This window comes from Colletotrichum tamarilloi (genome assembly GCF_030869305.1).
Source record: "Colletotrichum tamarilloi strain Tom-12 chromosome Unknown Scaffold_44.1, whole genome shotgun sequence".
Lineage (NCBI taxonomy): Eukaryota > Fungi > Ascomycota > Sordariomycetes > Glomerellales > Glomerellaceae > Colletotrichum > Colletotrichum tamarilloi.
In genome coordinates, this window is record NW_026849427.1 from 68,545 (window position 1) to 86,714 (window position 18,170).

The following is an 18,170-nucleotide window of genomic DNA, read 5'->3' on the forward strand; positions in this document are numbered from 1 at the left end:
CTATTGACGACTACAAGAACGCGTATACAATCAAATGTGTAAGAGGCCTGTTTGGGATCACGGAATATGAGGCTTGATAAATCTGGTCAGCCCCATTAAACACCGGAAATGCGGGGTGATCGTTTCGGCGCCGAGATGCCTGTCCAGGCTCAATGAACGGCATCCGGTGAACAGGATCCCCGACCGACGTCATTCTCATGCTCTCATATCATTTGTGGTGATGGTTTTCAGTCTCACTGCTATGTATCACTCATTTACACAGACGGTGCTATATCTCTTGAGTTTTGCTGCTATCGCCGGGCTTGAGATGCCTCGTGAATGTCACTCCAGCAGCAGGTCAATCCTCCCCAGTCTGGTCCGGAGCGATTTACCCTGCTACCCCGCCATCCGGCCATTCAGGCCCCGGTACCACTACACTGTCAGCGGCAACCTCTCACTTTCAACTCAACGGCTCTCATTCCAGCTCACCTCATCGACCATAGCTTTCATCCGTCCCTACAAGGCATCTGACTTTGATGCGACGGGTCGTATCGTGCGTCTCAATTCTCCTTATCTTGGCCTATCTTTGTTCCGCAGCGACTGACAATGAACCCAGTGCCGCGCCACGCTCCCACCGTCCCTCGAGCGTTCCGAAGCAGCGACCAGGACCGCACCTTACCTATGGACACATCAGTATACTCATCTATCCCCTGAGACTTGTCACATACTTGACGATGGCGAGGGAAACTGCGTCGGCTACTGCATTGGCTGCCCCAACGTGAACGACTTTGCGAGCGCGTACCCGCGGTACATCAAGGAAGTCCTTGAGACGTCCAAGGAGCTGGACGGAAGAAAGCCTAAGAGCCTCGAGACGAAAGCGCCATGGAACTTCCCAGACACGGGGGAGGTGAATGAGGAGGCTCTCCTCCAGCAAGCATTCAACCCGACATGGCTGGTGCTTGACGATGAGCGAAAGGAGCTCTGGGGCAACTGGAAGGCTACGATGCACATCGACCTGCTGGAGCCATGGCAGGGCAAAGGCTGGGGAAGAAAGCTGATTGACAAGTTCGTTGAGAGTCTGAAAGAGGCCGATCAGCGCAACGGTGGCTCCAGTGGGAACAGGCTCTATGGTAAGGGCGTGCATATTGGCGTCGGTGGTGAGAACGACAAGGTCGTGCCGTTCTACGAGAAGCTGGGGTTCCGGGTGTATCCTACCGACGAGAAGGGATCAATCTGGATGGTGAAGGACGTCGAGTAGCTTTTTACTTCGCCCAAATCCTTTTCCTTACATCAAGTTCAATTCAGAAATACCAACACTAGCAACAACGATCTCTGGCCATCAAGATGTGACAGTCTAGACAAAGTCGAGTCTCCAGATGTCTCCCAACCTCGAGTTATCTTCAGCAAGACCTCCATGAACAACCACAGCCTGCTTGCTCCCATCTACCACCACATCCGCATCAAACCAACCTCTTGGCGGCGGCGCATCCCCCTCGAAGAAGACCTTATCCCACGTCCCGGCCGCAATGTCGAAAGCCCACACGTCCGAGAGCATCTTGCCAGCACCAGCGTGACCCAACGAACTAGGATCGCGCTCGCCGAACAGCGTCACAAGATGCGGCTTACCGCCCACCTCAACCGCGACGAGCGCTGATACACTTCGCGCCTCGGGGCCTTTGACACCATCTGGCTTGTACGTGATCGTAGACCAAGCCGCGGAAGCGGGGTCGTAGACATCAAGAGAACCGCCTTGCTCGGAAGTGCCATCGAAGCCATTGGTGCGATATAACTTGTCTCCAGAGAAAGCGATGGACGCGCCGCCGCGCGCTGGAGGAGGTGCTGCAGCGAGCTCCTTCCACGTCTTCGACTCGATATTGAAGGACCACAGATCGGCGAGGCGGCCTTTCTCTGGGCAGCCTGCGTGGATGTAGATGGTCTTGTTACCGTCTGAGGCAGTGCAGTGGTAGCTGCGTCCGGCTGGGTGTGATGCCGTTGCGTCGGTCGGCGTGAGTTGATCCCAGAGAGATTGGGATGAGGTGTATAGTCTGTGGTGAAGAAGGTCTGTTAGTGGTGCAAGTTTGGGGTATGAATGGGTGAGTATGAGACAATGCCTTTCCCGGACTGAAGTTCGGCAACATCGAGTTGGTTGTCTACGGGCTCTCGTGGGAGGAGTTCACCGCCGAAGACGAACACTTGAGTCCCGATTACCGAAACTGCTTGCGATGAACGCCTGAGACGGTCGTTCGAAGCAAGTCGAACCCAAGCAGCAGAGAGTTTGGCCATTTCCGCGACTATTGAAGACTTGAGTGGATTTACTGGTCTGGTTTGGGGAGTGAATGAAGTGTATTCACAGACAGCAGCCGTACTTATAGCTGGATGCCCTTGTCTTCAGATCCGTCATGTCTCGATCTGATAAGGAGCTTCACCCAAGACCGGTTCCAAACCGAGCGCTCCACCACGCCATCTGACCAACGACGTAAAGTATTGCCATATTCCCGGATCACTTACAACGTGTCACTGAAGATGTCGGACGCATGATGGCTCGGCAGGCAGGGATGTAATGTGCTCAAACCGGAATCACTTTGCCCTCCGTGACTTATGTCATCGGAGCTGGTTTGGCATATTTCCCTCCGCTTAGTCATGTCAACGGCCTCAGACACACACCTTGTCTGGGAGACTGTACTCTGCCATGTGCAACACGGAGGAGGAGAGGCTCCGTTCGATTTCTTAACGCCGAAATCGGATCAAAAGACAGCTTTCAGACTTATACACACCTCAAACCCAGTGTTCTCCAGCATAGAATTTCCGCCTTACACAAAACCAAGCCCTCTTCAGCTAGCAGATTTGTCCATGAGTAGATTATTCCTCAAAGAGGTCACGGACACGAGATTTCATTTGCAAATATAAAAAAAGCCTTGAAAAAAATAAATGAGAAAAAAAGAGTTCACCCCCCCGGTGTTGAATTGGGGGCTACATCTCTTGGTGCTCATGCTGGGATTAATTGGTGCTCGTGCTGGGATTCGAACTCGTATGCGCTGAGCCTGTCGTCGAGTAGGCTGGTTGGCGAATTGATTGTTGACCATAAACCACTCCACCACCCAGCCAGTTTGACCTGACCCGTCGACCTAGACGGGCGCCTGCTGGCTGGTGACAGGAACGAAATTGAAGGGGGGTATATACCCTTCTCGTGTATTCAGATGGAAGGTGAAGCATCACGTGCGGAAGGCACAACTGAGACCGCCTTCCCTTCGAGGTTGAAGTCTGATAAGCCATACCTTAGCTGCATGATATCCTGTTCTGTTTAGCACTGCAAGTTTCCCTTCGCCAAAGTAGTTGCCCTGCAGCTTACATGACAAGATAAGGGATCTAAACTCGGGCATGAAGACATGAAACAACAGACTGGTCAGAAGAAGAATGGGATAGGGCCGGAACTGCCTTCAAAAGTTATCATATCACGATGCCCTCGGAGTGTCAGCCGTGATCTGTACATGGCGATCTCCGAGCTTATATTCCGTTGTTATACCGCTTTGGTTTATGTGTTTACTTTAGAAAACTGGCGATCCAAGAGACTCAAATGTGGGAGAAGTTCATATATGATTGCTTAGACTCCCAGCAGGAAGACCTCGACAGCAATTTGGGAAGTTCATGCGGGGGCTAACGGATATGAGGTGTAGTTAAACGCCTGAACAGCATCCGAAACCACATACAACTGACGATGCTATCAAAGATGGAGCCTCTCAGTAGCATCCTACACCTTGCACCGCCGCGAACTTTGATGCGTTGGCGAATTGAATCTTCGGGTTAACAGCTAAATTCGAGCTCTTCTGAGTAGCTCACCTGATTGTCAAGGCCTACGTATTCACGGAAGGTAAGTTAAGTGGAGTTTAAAATCAGTCACTTGAGGAAGTGCTTTTCCAAGCGCCCAGAAGAGACCCAGTGACACCTTCCTCGAGCCCGTATTGACAGACCAGCTTGCTGTCCCGGCAACCATCCAATGTCACGGCTTCACCTTTACACCCTGAATATACAAACACCTGTATTCATTCAGTCTCTGGTATCACGTGCTTTTCCCTTTCCAAATTCTTTTCCAATAAATCATCTTGGAGTAGGAGTAACCGGACCTGTTCCTTCCTAAGGAAGGCACTGTTTTTGCCGTTGACTTCCTTCCCCCAGGAAAGGAGAGGCCTTCTTTTCTTCCCTATCACACACCGCATCGAGTCTCTCCTTTCTCTTTTCGACATCTCCAACCAGGGAGACTCATCGAGGCATTTCGGTCTTCCATCGATATTCCTCCCACAAAAGAAAGCAGCTGAACGGTGGAAGAAGCCTACTTCAGGTACAAGATTCCTTCATTATGCTGCTGACAGGCCAAGCTAACATCTTTCCGCGTCAGAGACAGAACGGAATCCCTCATACTTTCCCGTCGTCAGGCTTTCTACCCTATAGCATTCACTATTCACCTCCCACTCAGCAGTTTCTGCTACGCGTCGTGATCCCACGGACACATTGTCGCCGGCTTCCAGAGACTTTGTTCATGGTTTCCCTGTCAGTGCCTACTACTACCTCCGATAGGCAAAGGATTGAAGCTCACGATTGAACAGCCTACAATAAGACAATGCCGGGAATCTCTGATATACCCGTAGAGGTCTTTGAACAGATCTGTTCTCAACTCCGATGCAATGATGACGAACTTGACGAAAAGGAGTGGATCGCATGCCAGAGCACCCTTCTAAGCATCTGCAGAGTGTCAAAGGCCTTCCACAAGCTCGCGAAACCTTACCTGTATCGCCAAATCTTCCTTGTTGCAGACAACCACAGCGGCACAAAGTTCTTCTCCCTCGTCCGGGCGCTGGTCTCTCAGCCCACCCTCTCCCAGCAGGTCCAAAGTCTGCGCATATCTCATGCTCAAACATCCTATCGTGATTACAGGAACGATCGCGACTACGAAGAATACCGCACGCCTTGCAGCATTGAAAACTGGGAATTCCTCACCAAGGCTGTCAAAGATCGAATGCCTTGGTACATTTTCAGCCGTCAAGATCCGATTTGGGAAAACACCAACGTAACCGTCAAGGAGATCAGGTGTCGCGACAAAGAGATGAATTGTTTGATGAAAATCCTTGTCTTCATGCATTTGCCCAATTTGAGCACGTTGCATGTCTCTATCCGGGTTTCAGAAGCCACCCCCGAGTACGCAAATGGGTCTTACATCGGTTGGCACATTCCAGAGCATTTGCAGCAGGTGAAGGAACTGTACATCTACGGAGAAGACGCCCAGACGCCGTTTCTGCTCTCCGGATGTCTGTTTTGGCATATGTACTTGCCCTCGACGGTTACGGATATATGCCTCAGGAACTGCAAACTACTGCTGGCTGATGATGCTAGCGGCTCTTTCTACCCGAGGACGTGGAACATCAAGAAGGTTTCCTTGATCGACTGCACAATGACACCAGACGTCTTGTCTGAGTTGACAAACGACGTCTTTCCATTGGAAGAGTTCGAGTACGTCGTGAACTCAAAGTTCGAGGACAAGATCGCCCTCGTCACTGCTGCTGAGACTATCGACCGCCTGAAGTCGTATTCCGCATCTCTCGTCGACCTTCGACTTCGGTTCCGACTCTCTGACGGAAGGCCGATCCGCGAGGACGAAGAGCCCTACAAGCCCTCGGACTTCTGTGACTTCAAGAAGCTCAAAACCCTCGTTGTTCACCTTGCGGACTTTGGATTCCACGACAATCCCAATTCGACTGTTCCGGCTGTCAGCACTCTGGGATTCCCCAAGAGCATTCAGGATCTCAGAGTCAACGAGGTTCTTTGAGATGGCCTATAATGCACTGATGATGCGGGGATTGAGTGGAACTTGGGAGCAAAAAGGAGTGGACCGGTTAATGGGTGATACGGATTTGCTTTGGGCCGTTCTTTGATCATGCCTCTGGACTGGCTTTGTCCATAATAATATCCGGGCTTGGCAGATCTGGGGCTGGACGGGAAGTAAAAGAACGGTCCGAAGCGCGCTACGCACTTCGCAGCACATTGTGAACAAGGGATGGGGCAGATACGAAAGCAGTCGACTTGGTCTTCGGAACCTAGAGTCTAGATACTTCTCAGCTAGCCGCACCATCACCTTGAGTCAAACTTGAAGATCCACAGCTCGATGTAAACATGAAGTGATACCATATTTCCCTCATTTGAAGCCTGTTGATTATACTTGCTTGGCGTACCAGCAAGGTGTGGCTCTGACAGTCCTTGGTTAATTTGAGGCACAACCTTTTCAGAAGGACACAGTCTCCACGCGTCCCATGAGTGCTTTCACTGGTAGCATTGTATGATATATTATCGTCGACAATTCGAGTCTCAGTGACAGATGTGTCTTTGTGAGACAAAGGAGTGCATGGCATCCGCATACATCTTGCTCTGGTACAGCCTAATGAAATCACAGAGAAGCTTGTTGCTGGAGCATCTTCATTGAGTGTATTTGAAACCAGTCGTAATCCTCCTTGTTACGAGAGTAAACCTTGAATATACATTAAGTCCATGCAGGCTTCAAATAGGTACAGCTATTCTGGGTAGCATTTCCGCCTACAGTTTCATTCCGTTTGAAAAGGCAGTGTGATGCGTGTTGCTTGGCGTAAAAAGGCTGTTGAAGATCTATCATTCCGAAATCCCATGCAGAATTAGTATATGGTCGTCTCGAGGGCTTTGAAGATTTCAAGTCGAGACAGACGGTGTCTGAAGGAGTTGCGAGGAATGCGCTCCAAGCTCTCGCTGAACATAAACGCAATGACTTTGGGAACTCCGAGTAGCAAGTAGGGAGTCATATCTAGCACAATAGTGCGACGTCCAGACAAAATATCATCAAAATCTCATCACGACCCTGCCGAACTCAGTAGTTTAGGTGTAGAGCAATTGGTTGGAAATGCGCCAAACACTTTTGTTGGCAACCGATCAGTGGGATTTCTGGAGGACTAGTCGCAGAAGCTCATCTTGGGACACACTCAATCAAGAATACCTCTCGTGTGGCCTCTCTGGAACCTTAACCGTCCGGTTCATCATTGTGCCATGTGGTAATCTGTGCGAAGACTCCAATCGAAGTTTCTCTGAATAGTAAGAAGGGGACTTCATCTCGTGACGAGGGCACAGAATGCTACGTCACCGTCACAGCAAGGGCCTTTCCCTATTCGTTTGAAATGATGATCCGACAACCTGTCACCCTTTCACTCTTTGGGACTCGGCCGGCGGGTTTGAACAATGGCCAATGCCAAGGTAGTGATTCGTCAGAGATGCAATGATTCTTTGTTGGATTATATTGGGTGCCAGAGGCAATATAGCCGGGAAACCGTTATTGATCAGTCTGAAGGTTTTCTTGGGCTAGACTGTGCGTGTCTGTATGCGAGCTCCGCCTCAGAACAAGCACCAGGGAAATGCCATGGGGAAATGCTCCAGGTGGAATCCTTGCAGCAGGCTCTCTCCGAAGCCAGCTCGATGGATTTCGGCAAATTATAGGGCTGATCGAACGAGCTTATCGTTTACTTTCTACGGACCGCTCCGTACGTGGAGTGCTCCATCACCTGTAAAAGGCGGCGCGCGGGTTCCGTCAAGGCCCCGGCTGCGGCGGGAGCTATGATCTACTTGCCCAGACGAGAGAGGCCGGGTAAATGGAGGCTGTAAGTGCTCGGTAGCTCTGCGAAATGATTCGATGATTCGATCTATTGGCGTTTGTAAAACGGTCATCGTTTTAAAGACGATGTTTATTGGTCGTTGGCGCAGCCCATTGGTACTGTATGTAGTTCATCCCACCGGTGAAGTTTTAGATGGGCCTGAGCTGAACTTTCTTTGGATTTCTGTATGAGCTGAGTTTATTCCGTTTCAATTCGAGGAAAGTCAATTTGGTGTAGTAAACAACAGATTAAACCCTCGGCCGACTGGACGTCCGGTGTAGCACGATTCATACCGACCTGCCGGCGGCCTTTAATGGCGCGTTATATGAGTCTCCGGAAAGTATTCGAGGCGATCTAGACTTTCGAGATCACCTAGATAATGAACCACCTCCGCTGGACCGGCGACAGCAGATATATAGACTTGTTCAGGGTGCTGATAGGTACTAACCATTCTTTGTGACGCTTTGCTGGTCATTCGTTCAATTTAATACCTGTCGGTTAAATACAATCACTTTTCATCTCCAGTCAAAGTCAACATGTACAGCTCGGCATTGATCCTGGTCCTGTCCGTAACAGGCAGCTTAGCCTCCGTGCTACCCCGAGCGGAGGACCCGTCCTTCAAATTCCAAATGGCCCCCGACAAGGCCAGCCGATCACCTTGCCCGGTCCTTAACGCTCTTGCCAACCACGGCTACCTGCCACGAGATGGCATGAATATTACCATGGATCAGCTCAAGTTCGCTTTCAGCAAAGCGCTCAATATCGACGAGAAGGTCACGGTGTCACTTAGTACACCCGCTCTTACGACTTCGACCACGGGAAACGCGAGCACCGTCAACCTGGCGGACATGGTTAAGCACAACGTCATCGAGCACGACGGAAGCTTGTCTAGAGCAGATCAGGCCGTTACGGGTAACGCCAACAAGTTCGACGCTACGGTCTGGAACCAAGTCAAGGCCCAGTTCACCGGTCCGACGATCGACATAAAGACAATGGCAAAGGCCCGGAGCATCAGGATTAGCGCTGCCATGGCGGAGAACCCCCAGTTTAACCTTACGCAGGCTCAAGTCAAGACTTCCTTTGCCGAGTCTGCTTTCATCCTGGGCGTCATGGCGGGTGACTTCAAGGCTCCGATGGCCCCGACACAGTTTATGAACATCATCTTCGAGCAGGAGCGATTCCCGTTCAACGAGGGATTCAAGACATCGGCTACCAAGGTTACTGGAGATCAAGTTGATGCATTGAGTGCGGCAATCATGAAGGCCACGACATGAAGGAACGGTGAGGGGGCTTCACAGGGAGAAGACATCTCCTCATATTCTTTGATGCATGTTGATATGCGCAGCCGACTACTGAGGCCGCTCATTTATCCTGGAGAGACTCAGTTAGATATCACATCTACTTAAGCAAATCAGAATTCGAGGCTTGTTCTCGTGGAACAATCTAAACATTGCACGTGCCTTGAGTAGCGGAGTACTACCTTACGTACCTTGAATAATGTTGTAGGCGATCAACAAGATAGGTAGACTGGACGTAATTACCATTCCCCATGATTCGTCATCTGGCAAACCCTAGACTTTCTAGAAAGATAGAAATCGAAGAAACAGAATTCAACCTGAAATCGCATTTCGTACATATAACGCTAATTACTTGACTGGTCATACTTTAAACGTGCTTCATGTCACTGACACTCACCCCACAGCTTTAATGTTCTGCGAGCATTCCCCGAGACCAAAAAGAGTAATTGGAAAAGACTCTCAAGCCACACAGACAGCGCTGTTTGTAACTCCCTTGACGGCCACATCGGGCTTCCCGTGAGGAGCGAAGCCAGATACCAGTCCTGTGACCGAGTCTCTGTTTACGCCACCGCCCACGGCAACGCCTTTCTTACTGACCCCTATTCTTCTGAGGCTTCTGACAACCTTTCCGTAGTTGCCGAAGAATTGGTGGGCTCTTGTGTCCTGTCCTGTGACTACTCCATGCCCAAGAGTCACTCCCCAGGCACCCGCGACGTTGATCGCATGAGCTTCCGAGTCCTGGCCCGGCTGAAGCAGGACCGAGTAGATGCAGCCGGTATACCTAACAGGCCGATCCGCCACATTTGCCGGGAAAGTCCAGGTCTTGCCACCATCAAGAGATAGAGGATGCCACGGGGTGACGACGAGCTCGCCTACACGACACATAATCTCCCTCTGTACGGGTGTCTTGAGAACAGCGACGACCCGGCGCGGACCAGACGGCGTCTGCACCGCTACACCTCTTCGAAGAGCCTTGATAGGAACCGTTCGGCCTGAGGCGAGGCGCACAGGTGTCGAGGAGATAAAGCATACACCGGAGGAGCTATTGTAGGAGCTCATGTGTACTCGTCCGCGGTGGGTAGCCGTGTGCTGGTTGGAGGGTTTGGGTGGAGGAATGCTGTCGAACGCGTGATCCAACTTATTCCTGCATGCGATGAAGAGAGGGCTGTCGACTCCGTACTGAAGGGGGCCAGGGTCTTTGAAAGTATTGCAGATTTGGCGGGTGTGCGAATTCAAGTATGAGGGTATGTAGTGGACGCCCCATTTCTTGTAGTACTCTCGGTTCGTCAAAGCTAGAGAGACTTGTCCCTTTGGCTGCGCACCCTCGAGGTCCTCGATCAAGGACTTGTTGTTCGGATCGGACGGGAAGCGCTTTGCTGGGATGTCTTTGATGAGTGCTTTGAGCTCCTGAATCTTCTCGGGTGAGATACGGGGCAAGGCCTTGTGCTCGCCGTCGGCAGCCATGGGGACGATGGTTGAGAGGAAGGAACAAATCTTGGAGCGAGAGAGGTGGTAGACGAGCTCAGATTCGGGAAGAGTTGTCGGGTTCAGAAGTGATTGTGAGGTGCTTTGTGTATAAGTGTTGCTTGCCATGCGAGAATATTCAATCGAAGCCTTGATAACCGCATGATCTGAGGTGAGTTCCGCCGGTGCATTTACTCGAAGGTAGATGTCCCTTGACTGACCATATTGCAGATTCCCAAGTAAGATCGAGAGCTCATGCTGATCTGGTATGCCATTCGCCATGTCACCTTCAAGGATCTCTACTTCTTGTTTGTTCACAGACTCGCCCATCGCCTCTTCAAGGGTGAGCAGCGGTGAGTAAGTAAGGCGCAGCGTGGCATTGATGGCGTATGTTGCTTGTAGATTGGCGACAGCATGGACAAACACGGTTCCCTAATCACCACTTGAGTTAGCTATTGCAACCAACGAGCACTGGCGACTCAACACACAATCATTCCGGAATCGGGAATAAAGGCGTAGTTTCCGCCTCCTTCTTCAGCGATCGACTTCAATAGGCCAGATCTCAAGTTGTATCCAAAGCCGAACGTGTGGATCGAGGCTGGTAACCTCCCATCCTTGAGTAGCTTCACCTCTTCGCGCATCTTCGGCACGTATCCTTGGCCAGGGCACCTTCCCGGAAGTTAGCCCCAAAGACTCTTGAGACATACACTGAGAGATACGTATCTGACTCACATCAAGTTCGGCTGCCCGTCCGTCAGTACCATCATAGCCGGGACCCTTTCCGTCTTTCCGTCTGGGTCCCTTTTAAACAGGGTGATAGCTTCCATCAAGCCTTTCCACAGATTGGTTGCATCCGTGGGTACCATCTTCCTGATGTTCTTCTTAGCAAGACCCTTGTTCTTCTTGTTCATCGGAATCAACTCCTGAACAATCTTGACTTGGGATGCAAAAGTGACAATACCGAGCCTGTCACCTTCGTCCAGGGTCTCCACGATGGTGAGAGCGGCGTGTCTGACCAAGTCCAATACCGACAAGCCATAGTTCTCCGCCACCTCACCAGGATTAGCCGGAATCGGGGCGTTGGCGCCCATGCTGCCAGAGACGTCGATTACCAGGACAATGTCGCAGGGTACGTGAACTGTTGGCTTCACGGGCTGTTTAGGGGGAGTGATTTTCGCGAGGATGCCGTCTCGCCCGGCGAAGGCGTGGAGTGACAACGCGACGTCGTCCGAGGTATCGTACTCCGTCATCGTGGCCGTTGGAGTATCACACCTGGACGATTGTGCCTTGGTGTCTTCGGACTTAAGCTCTTCGAAGGAAGATTCTGACTTATTGTCGTCATCTTTAACGACGATATTGTCGGTGCTCTGTGAGAGACTTTGGAGAGAAAACTTGGTGACCTAAGAGATACAGTGAGCTACTTGGTTCTTGGAAACTCGAGCGTAAGAGACAACCATTGTGGAATCGTATAAGTTTTGTTGATAGTTGGAATTCAACTTCAAATGTGACAATCACGAGATTGAGCTGAGATGCGAGATTGAATGCAGGTCTTTGGAGTTGCACAATCTACCAGGTGAGATATGCCCCGAGGTTGTCTACTTTAATACAGAATTGGCCTCATTGCCGAATGACTGGACAGGATCCTTTGAGGGGTATCCGTACATGCGGTAAGACTCACGCTGACGCCGGACAATGAATTCGGCCTCACTAAGGGGCCTGTTCGATAGTCTTTTGCTTGAACACACGGTATCCAATGATATCTTTCGCCATCTCTCCTCAATATGTCTCCAAGAGATATCAGATGGATTTTAGCTGCTTCTGCCTAAAGACTAAGTGGGAGTAACCCTTCTGTAAAAAGGGGAAATGTATCGCCATACTCCAAACTATGGGTGTTGAAGGGCAGCGTTCACGTAATAGGCAGCTCAAACAAAGAGGCTGTTCCCAGTTTAGGTGGGGAGTCAGAGGTCCGAAAGCTGGCCGAACCGGCCATTCGGTGCCCGGCCCTCGGACGGGGGCGCAAGGCCTTCCGCAAGGCATTCCGGTTATCTCCAGTCTTTGAGGTACACTGTTTGTCGTAGTAATTTACCAGTTGGGGCGGTGTGGGCATGCTTCGCCTCACCTAGGTCGGTGAACCCCTCAAAGGCCTCGGCCATGACTCCCCACCGGGAGCATTCTAGGTGGACCAACATACGAGAGACACATAAAGAGCGCCCTCAATCTCTCTCCCAACGGACATTTAACACCCCGGATGCACCAAAGTTCTAGCTTCACCCTGAGGCCTGCCTCTTCCTGTGCCATATCTCCAATTCCATTCATCTTAGATCTGAAATATTCTGCCTAGCTTATTCCAGTTGCCCGTAGACGTAGGCTGTGGTGCTTACAGGCGAGTGACTCAGACGCCGCTCTTGTCAGACGCACACGGCCAACGCAGGGCCTCTTTCAGGCTTCAGCTTATCCTCATGGTCTCAACTCAATCCGGCTCACAGACGTTGGAAAGGCCATCTTGACCTTCTGCAGGAAGCCAAAAAATCGAAAAAGGTGGTGAGGTCTCGTCCGGCGTTGAATCTTGACCATCTCAGAAGATCTGGCATTTCTGAACGCTGCGACACAGCGTCCCGTTGCCACATGAGGGGTCCCCAGTCTCCTGTCCCCTTTTTGCTAGGATGGACGACGCAACGACGGGTTATGCCTTGCATCAAAAGAGAATGATTCGCTCCAACTGCCTCCCACTAATAATGACTGCGCCGCACAGCAGCTGGATCCAGCAGAGCGTCTCTGGTGCGTTGCATTGTTCCAAGACGGGGATGGCCGCTGTTCTGACAGTCTGCGAGGGCAACTCTGTCCCCACAAGGGTCCCTGTCGCGCCGTTTTTAGAGTTTAACGTGCGTTCAACTTTTAGCAGAAACATTTGCGTCATAGCTAAAGTTGGGGGAGAGGGCTCAAGTCTCTGGAGAAAGGGGGGGGATATGCCTAGGTAGAAAGGAAGCAAGGTGAGAGCTGGGCCGGTAGACCGAGTTCAGCGCGGCGCTTGGTCACTTTCGGCGATGGGTCACCAACAACTTGAGGGGCCTAAAGTTAGTGCTGGTTCAATGGCATATTCAGGGCACATACGCAGGACCGCCGCTGGTTCCTAATCTCAAGCGTGTGTAATGTTTAATGATTCTTCTGACGTAGAAACATGGTAGCAATAGAAGATATCCGCTGTGAGGATGGCATGCATAGAAGATGAGAAAGAAGACGTAGTATCCAGTTGAGACACTTGCCCACCCAACCATGTCTGGACGCGCTTTGGCATCGTCATTGGGCTGTGCTACGACACACGCCTGGCGCCAAGAAGTCCCTTGACCCAGAACGAACTCAAACACACGAGAGAAAATGAAAAGAATATCCAACTTGGGCATGCGTGCAGGACATTCAACTCATCCGACAGCGGGGAGGAAGTGAAGCACGAAAACAGACCGCCGTTGAAAGAAGGAAAATATCGGCGCAATACAACGCAATGACGACCGAGTGTCTTTGATTCGCTTGGCACCCGCCAGTTTTTGGAGGGGATTGGGTCTCCAGCACCGCAAGAGTGCCTCATTTTCATGCTTGAACGGGGGGTTTAGGACGTTTGACAACGGAGGAGCAGATCTGAGAAAAGACCCCGTATGACGGACATCGCCGGATGGGCTCCTGACCAGCGTTTTGTCGAGCTTGAGTCGTGGGCTGTCTGTCATTCGGTTCATCTCCACGGTTTCTTTTCGGTGTGAGCCGACGCAGGCCGCATTGAAAAGACCCATTTTCTTTGTCCTTATATTTGCTCATATTCATATTGAAAAGGAGCCTTGTTTTTGTGGACTCATTTGCCGCTCTGTCGAAGACCGTTTTTGGTATTTTTCGCCCGTCTTATTCTTCCCCGGATTGATTGCGAGTTAGGCTCCGTTGTTGTATTGCTACACACCCCCTTTTCCCGTGTCATGCAGTGTGGCGTTTGCTTGTTGGAACCTTCGCCAAAACTCAGCGCCCGCTTTTGAAGGCTGAAGCAGAGCTACCCCAGATCATCGAGAAACCTTGCCGTCCGTGGTTCGGTGGCGCGGGAAGTGATGCGACTGCTTGGCCTCCCAGAGGCTGCCATTCTTGCCCCAGGTTTTCCACTTTGACCCCCTTCCCCTAAGCGTCAAGTCTGACCGTTTCGCTTCGACAGATCTCACTTGAGTCGATCTCGCTCATCTTGCGGGGTAGCAGAGAGGCACTTGACATAACATACCGTCAAGGCCCTCAAGGGGCGGGAAGGCGGTTGGGCAAGAGATGATCATCCTCGTTGGCATACCAAGATCAACGAGATTTTTGTTCATCTTTGGAGCTCGACCTTGGACGGAATGGAAGCTGGCTGGTCAGGTAGTTGGATCGTCAGAGTGACTGACAAGCTCAAGCATCCGGTCGAGGAGTCAGAACCTCCCACATCATCCTCTTGATTCCCATCGCCGGCATTCGACCCGAGCAGCCCGGCGGCTGTTGGCTGCATCATGGTGTCCCCCCTCCTTTTCGGATAGCATCCCCCCCCCCCCCCAACTTCCAAGTTCCCCCTCCATCTTCCATGTCTTCTCTCCACATTGTAATCGCGGGCCTTTCATTAGCTCGGTGTCCATTTCTATTTCCCCAGCATTCGCATAATTATCCTCGTCATCCAATGAACGGGAAGCCCACGATGTCTCGCTCCAACCAACTGCTAGGTGTGCGTTACCCCCCCTCGCCCCGGGACCGGACTACAGGTAGTGTACCCTGGGCCGCGTCAGGATACCTGCAGGTCTTCGTGCAGCGCAAGCGACGTGGGGGGGATTGTGTACCCGGAGACGCGCTACAAGAAAGCTTGTGAGACGAACTGCAGAGTACTTTGCTCACTACTTTTATCTCCCGCGCCTCATGCATGCAGATGACAGAATCAGGCATGCTATGTAAATACACATTCGCACCCTCCATCTGAAAATCGGATTCTTCAGAGCTACCTAGGCCTGCTAGCTGGCAGCTGTCTGGAGCTTTCTATAGTTGTGCTATCTTTTTTAACGCCACTAGTTCCAAGTCTTGCTACCAGTCAGAACTCTTCTGGGCGTCGTGCCATGCCTCACTTGTGCAGCACTGGCAGTCCTGATTATAGCGAAAGAGGGGATGGAAGAACGCAAAGCCAACGAGAGAGTTCGCTAGTAAATGAAGGTCGCGTCAATGTGTGTGCCATCCCACAACCTAGGACAGACAATTTCCTCTGTGCATCTCCAAGCGCTGCGTTTCACCCGCCGAACCCCGGAGCCTGCCGATGGGTAAAAGGGTAAGGGCTGGAGAGATGATTCTTGGCGGTAGAAAGCATAAGCTGAATGGGGGCAAACGTGTGGTTGACGTCCAAAAGTGTTACTCGATGGCTAAGGGTAAGAGAATCACAGGAATTCCGCCGAAGTCGCATTCTCCCCCTTCGCGTCTTCGCCCAAATTTTATTCCCCCTTGGCGTTCTAGCGCACGTTCCTTACACCTACGTCAGGCCATCTCATCAGTGCTAGGGTGTGTGCGGTGTCCTCGGGTCGTCATTCGCCCGCGAGAAGGAGATGAGAGAGTTGAGAGACACAAGCGCAGCACTGAGCTAGGGCGGCGGCTGGGGAGACGCGGGGGCCTATCCACTGCATCCTTCTCACTCTTTCGGTGTATGAATCCCTTTCTCGCACTTCTATTGAGTTCTCGAGTTGTAATAAGGCCCTGTCAACATTTGAACTAAACCCCGCATTCGACTCGATCGGCATGCCGATTTGCTGGGCCCCAGCCGTGTGTTTGCGCGGGCGGCGGCCAACCCATCTCAGGGTCCTACCAACCATGAACCCGGCATGGTACTCTACCTTTTCCTTCTCTGTGACGCTTGCTCGCTCAATGTCTGTCCTACCCTGTCTTGGGTTGTCCGATGTTGCCTTACTTTGCCTTGCCTCTCCTCCTCGGCCTACTAGATACACCCGGCTGAGCCGTGCACACCACCACTTACACCACTTACCGAACCACAACCATTACGGACAGACCAGGGGTCCAAGGCTCCGAAGAGGGTTGGCTGGGTTGAGGTAGACTTCCGCCGCAAATGAGTGCGGGTTCGAGGGTTGAAGGTGGGCAAGGTGAATGTCTATAAGTGCGAGCCTTTCCTCCTCCTTCTCTTTCTGATTTTCTTCATATCTTCGCTCATCACCATCCCTCTTAACGACCAAGAACACAACTCTCAAATAAGTTACATCAGCTCTCAACGCTCACAAACCATCATCAACAAATAAGTCGCCAACATGCCCGTCGCTCCCTCCTGCTGCAAGTGCGGAAGCATGATCGTCATCAGCAACTCGTGCCCGTCCTGCGGCCACCACGAGTGCCGAACTTGCCTCTAAATGATCAACACTCGAGATGTAGTATCAACGTCGAAAGGATGAAACGAAAAGTCTTCCAGCACGACGGTGCCTACATTCCACCGAGAGAGACTCCGAGGCCCAAAGCGAAAAAGGGAAAACTTACACCACGCGCACCCACATCAACCAGGCTGGCAAATGGCCCCCACCACTACCACCCAAGCCGATGAATTCCGAGCTTTCATCCACCAGGCACCTCAAGCTTTTTTACCCCAACCTCGCAGCCTTGAGGCTCCGACGAAAATTTTTCGGCGCTACATCAGCAAACGACCTACACGGCCACCCCGTGTGACTCTACTCCCTTGATGGAAAGGTGGCGACAACGAACGGGCTGGCTTTTCTGGCGTCTGGACTTTTTCACATGTTTTCAATGACCAATACCCCCCATACCCATGTTTTGATTGTATCAATAGTTTTGTCAGCTGGCGTTGGTGTACAAGAGACGGCGGGCTCCGGAGACGGAATATTCGGAGTAGAGGCTACCATTTCCTTCCTCCCGCCTCTGTGCACAAGGGCATGTGTCTCTGCTCAGTAAAACAACCCAAAATACTTTTGTGAAAAAGAATAAAAACATTGAAATTCACAAAATCAGTGCCCTACAACCATAAGGTGTACACCAGTTGGGATTTCCTGCGCCAAGTTCTGTTCAGAGTACCGTCACAGCTAGGCGCGACGATGCCGGGAAAAGTGACTCTCATACAGCGGTGCTAGCGCCGGGTCTTGGTCTTCGCAAGTCTCCTTCCACACGGAATCACGGACCACAACGGCCCGCGGTGGAGGATAAATCGCATGTTGTGGTTACCGAACCACCGTAATCAAACCATCAGCCCATCGTGGAACCCCGTGGCACGTTGCCGCTGCCCGCGTCTCGTCTGGTGCTTGCTACGATCTAGCTGCGGGCTTCCTGCGAGAGACTGAATGGGGGTGTACTGAGCATGCACGGAGCCTTCCCCCGTCTAATCAACGTGCATGTGCTCATGTACTGTAGGCTTGCCGAGGTTTTGGTGAATACTACATAATTGGAGATGGGTCTTTATTTAAACGTTGCCATACTAGTGAATGTTGATTTTCTCTCTAGCAAAACTTTCAAGCACTCATATGCTGAAATGGACCATTGGTTCAAGCAAAGATCAGGCCCTGTCTGGCTGACGGTGTACTTAACGCCTAGGTGAACTAAGTCTGCCAAACGCGACGATCTTGGAACTTACTGTTGTGTGATGATACCCAGAATATACGGGAGTCATAATAAATTAACCATAAATTGCTTTACTACTCAATATTTGTCTGTAACATACTTGCTTAAAAAGCGTCTCGTGACCTAGGAGTCACTCAAAGTCTGTTGGTATAGCGACACATATCCCTATCTA

The 18,170-nt window shown here is 51.4% G+C and overlaps 6 protein-coding genes across 6 annotated transcripts; 4 read left to right on the forward strand and 2 right to left on the reverse strand.

The window, feature by feature from the left end:
• Window positions 1–108: 108 nt before the first annotated feature.
• On the forward strand, window positions 109–1,237 carry CTAM01_10073 (acetyltransferase; the record flags this gene model as incomplete). The annotated part of the gene is made up of 3 exons (XM_060526089.1): window positions 109–141; window positions 263–532; window positions 596–1,237. The coding sequence occupies 3 exons, from the start codon at window positions 109–111 to the stop codon at window positions 1,235–1,237; spliced, it is 945 nt and encodes a 314-aa protein (XP_060379224.1).
• A 96-nt stretch (window positions 1,238–1,333) lies between these two features.
• CTAM01_10074 (kelch repeat protein) lies at window positions 1,334–2,262 on the reverse strand (the record flags this gene model as incomplete). Its single annotated transcript, XM_060526090.1, has 2 exons — window positions 1,334–2,024; window positions 2,102–2,262. 2 exons carry the CDS (start codon window positions 2,260–2,262, stop codon window positions 1,334–1,336), a joined length of 852 nt encoding a protein of 283 aa, XP_060379225.1.
• Window positions 2,263–4,594: 2,332 nt separating this feature from the next.
• Window positions 4,595–5,797, forward strand: CTAM01_10075 (uncharacterized protein; the record flags this gene model as incomplete). Its single annotated transcript, XM_060526091.1, has 1 exon — window positions 4,595–5,797. The coding sequence occupies one exon, from the start codon at window positions 4,595–4,597 to the stop codon at window positions 5,795–5,797; it is 1,203 nt and encodes a 400-aa protein (XP_060379226.1).
• A 2,376-nt stretch (window positions 5,798–8,173) lies between these two features.
• Window positions 8,174–8,911, forward strand: CTAM01_10076 (uncharacterized protein; the record flags this gene model as incomplete). The annotated part of the gene is made up of 1 exon (XM_060526092.1): window positions 8,174–8,911. The coding sequence occupies one exon, from the start codon at window positions 8,174–8,176 to the stop codon at window positions 8,909–8,911; it is 738 nt and encodes a 245-aa protein (XP_060379227.1).
• A 483-nt stretch (window positions 8,912–9,394) lies between these two features.
• Window positions 9,395–11,856, reverse strand: CTAM01_10077 (von Willebrand factor type A domain-containing protein; the record flags this gene model as incomplete). Its single annotated transcript, XM_060526093.1, has 4 exons — window positions 9,395–10,831; window positions 10,888–11,068; window positions 11,132–11,766; window positions 11,821–11,856. 4 exons carry the CDS (start codon window positions 11,854–11,856, stop codon window positions 9,395–9,397), a joined length of 2,289 nt encoding a protein of 762 aa, XP_060379228.1.
• Window positions 11,857–16,631: 4,775 nt separating this feature from the next.
• CTAM01_10078 (uncharacterized protein) lies at window positions 16,632–16,973 on the forward strand (the record flags this gene model as incomplete). Its single annotated transcript, XM_060526094.1, has 1 exon — window positions 16,632–16,973. A coding segment is annotated over one exon (342 nt), but the record flags the coding sequence as incomplete, so codon positions are not given.
• Window positions 16,974–18,170: the final 1,197 nt, after the last annotated feature.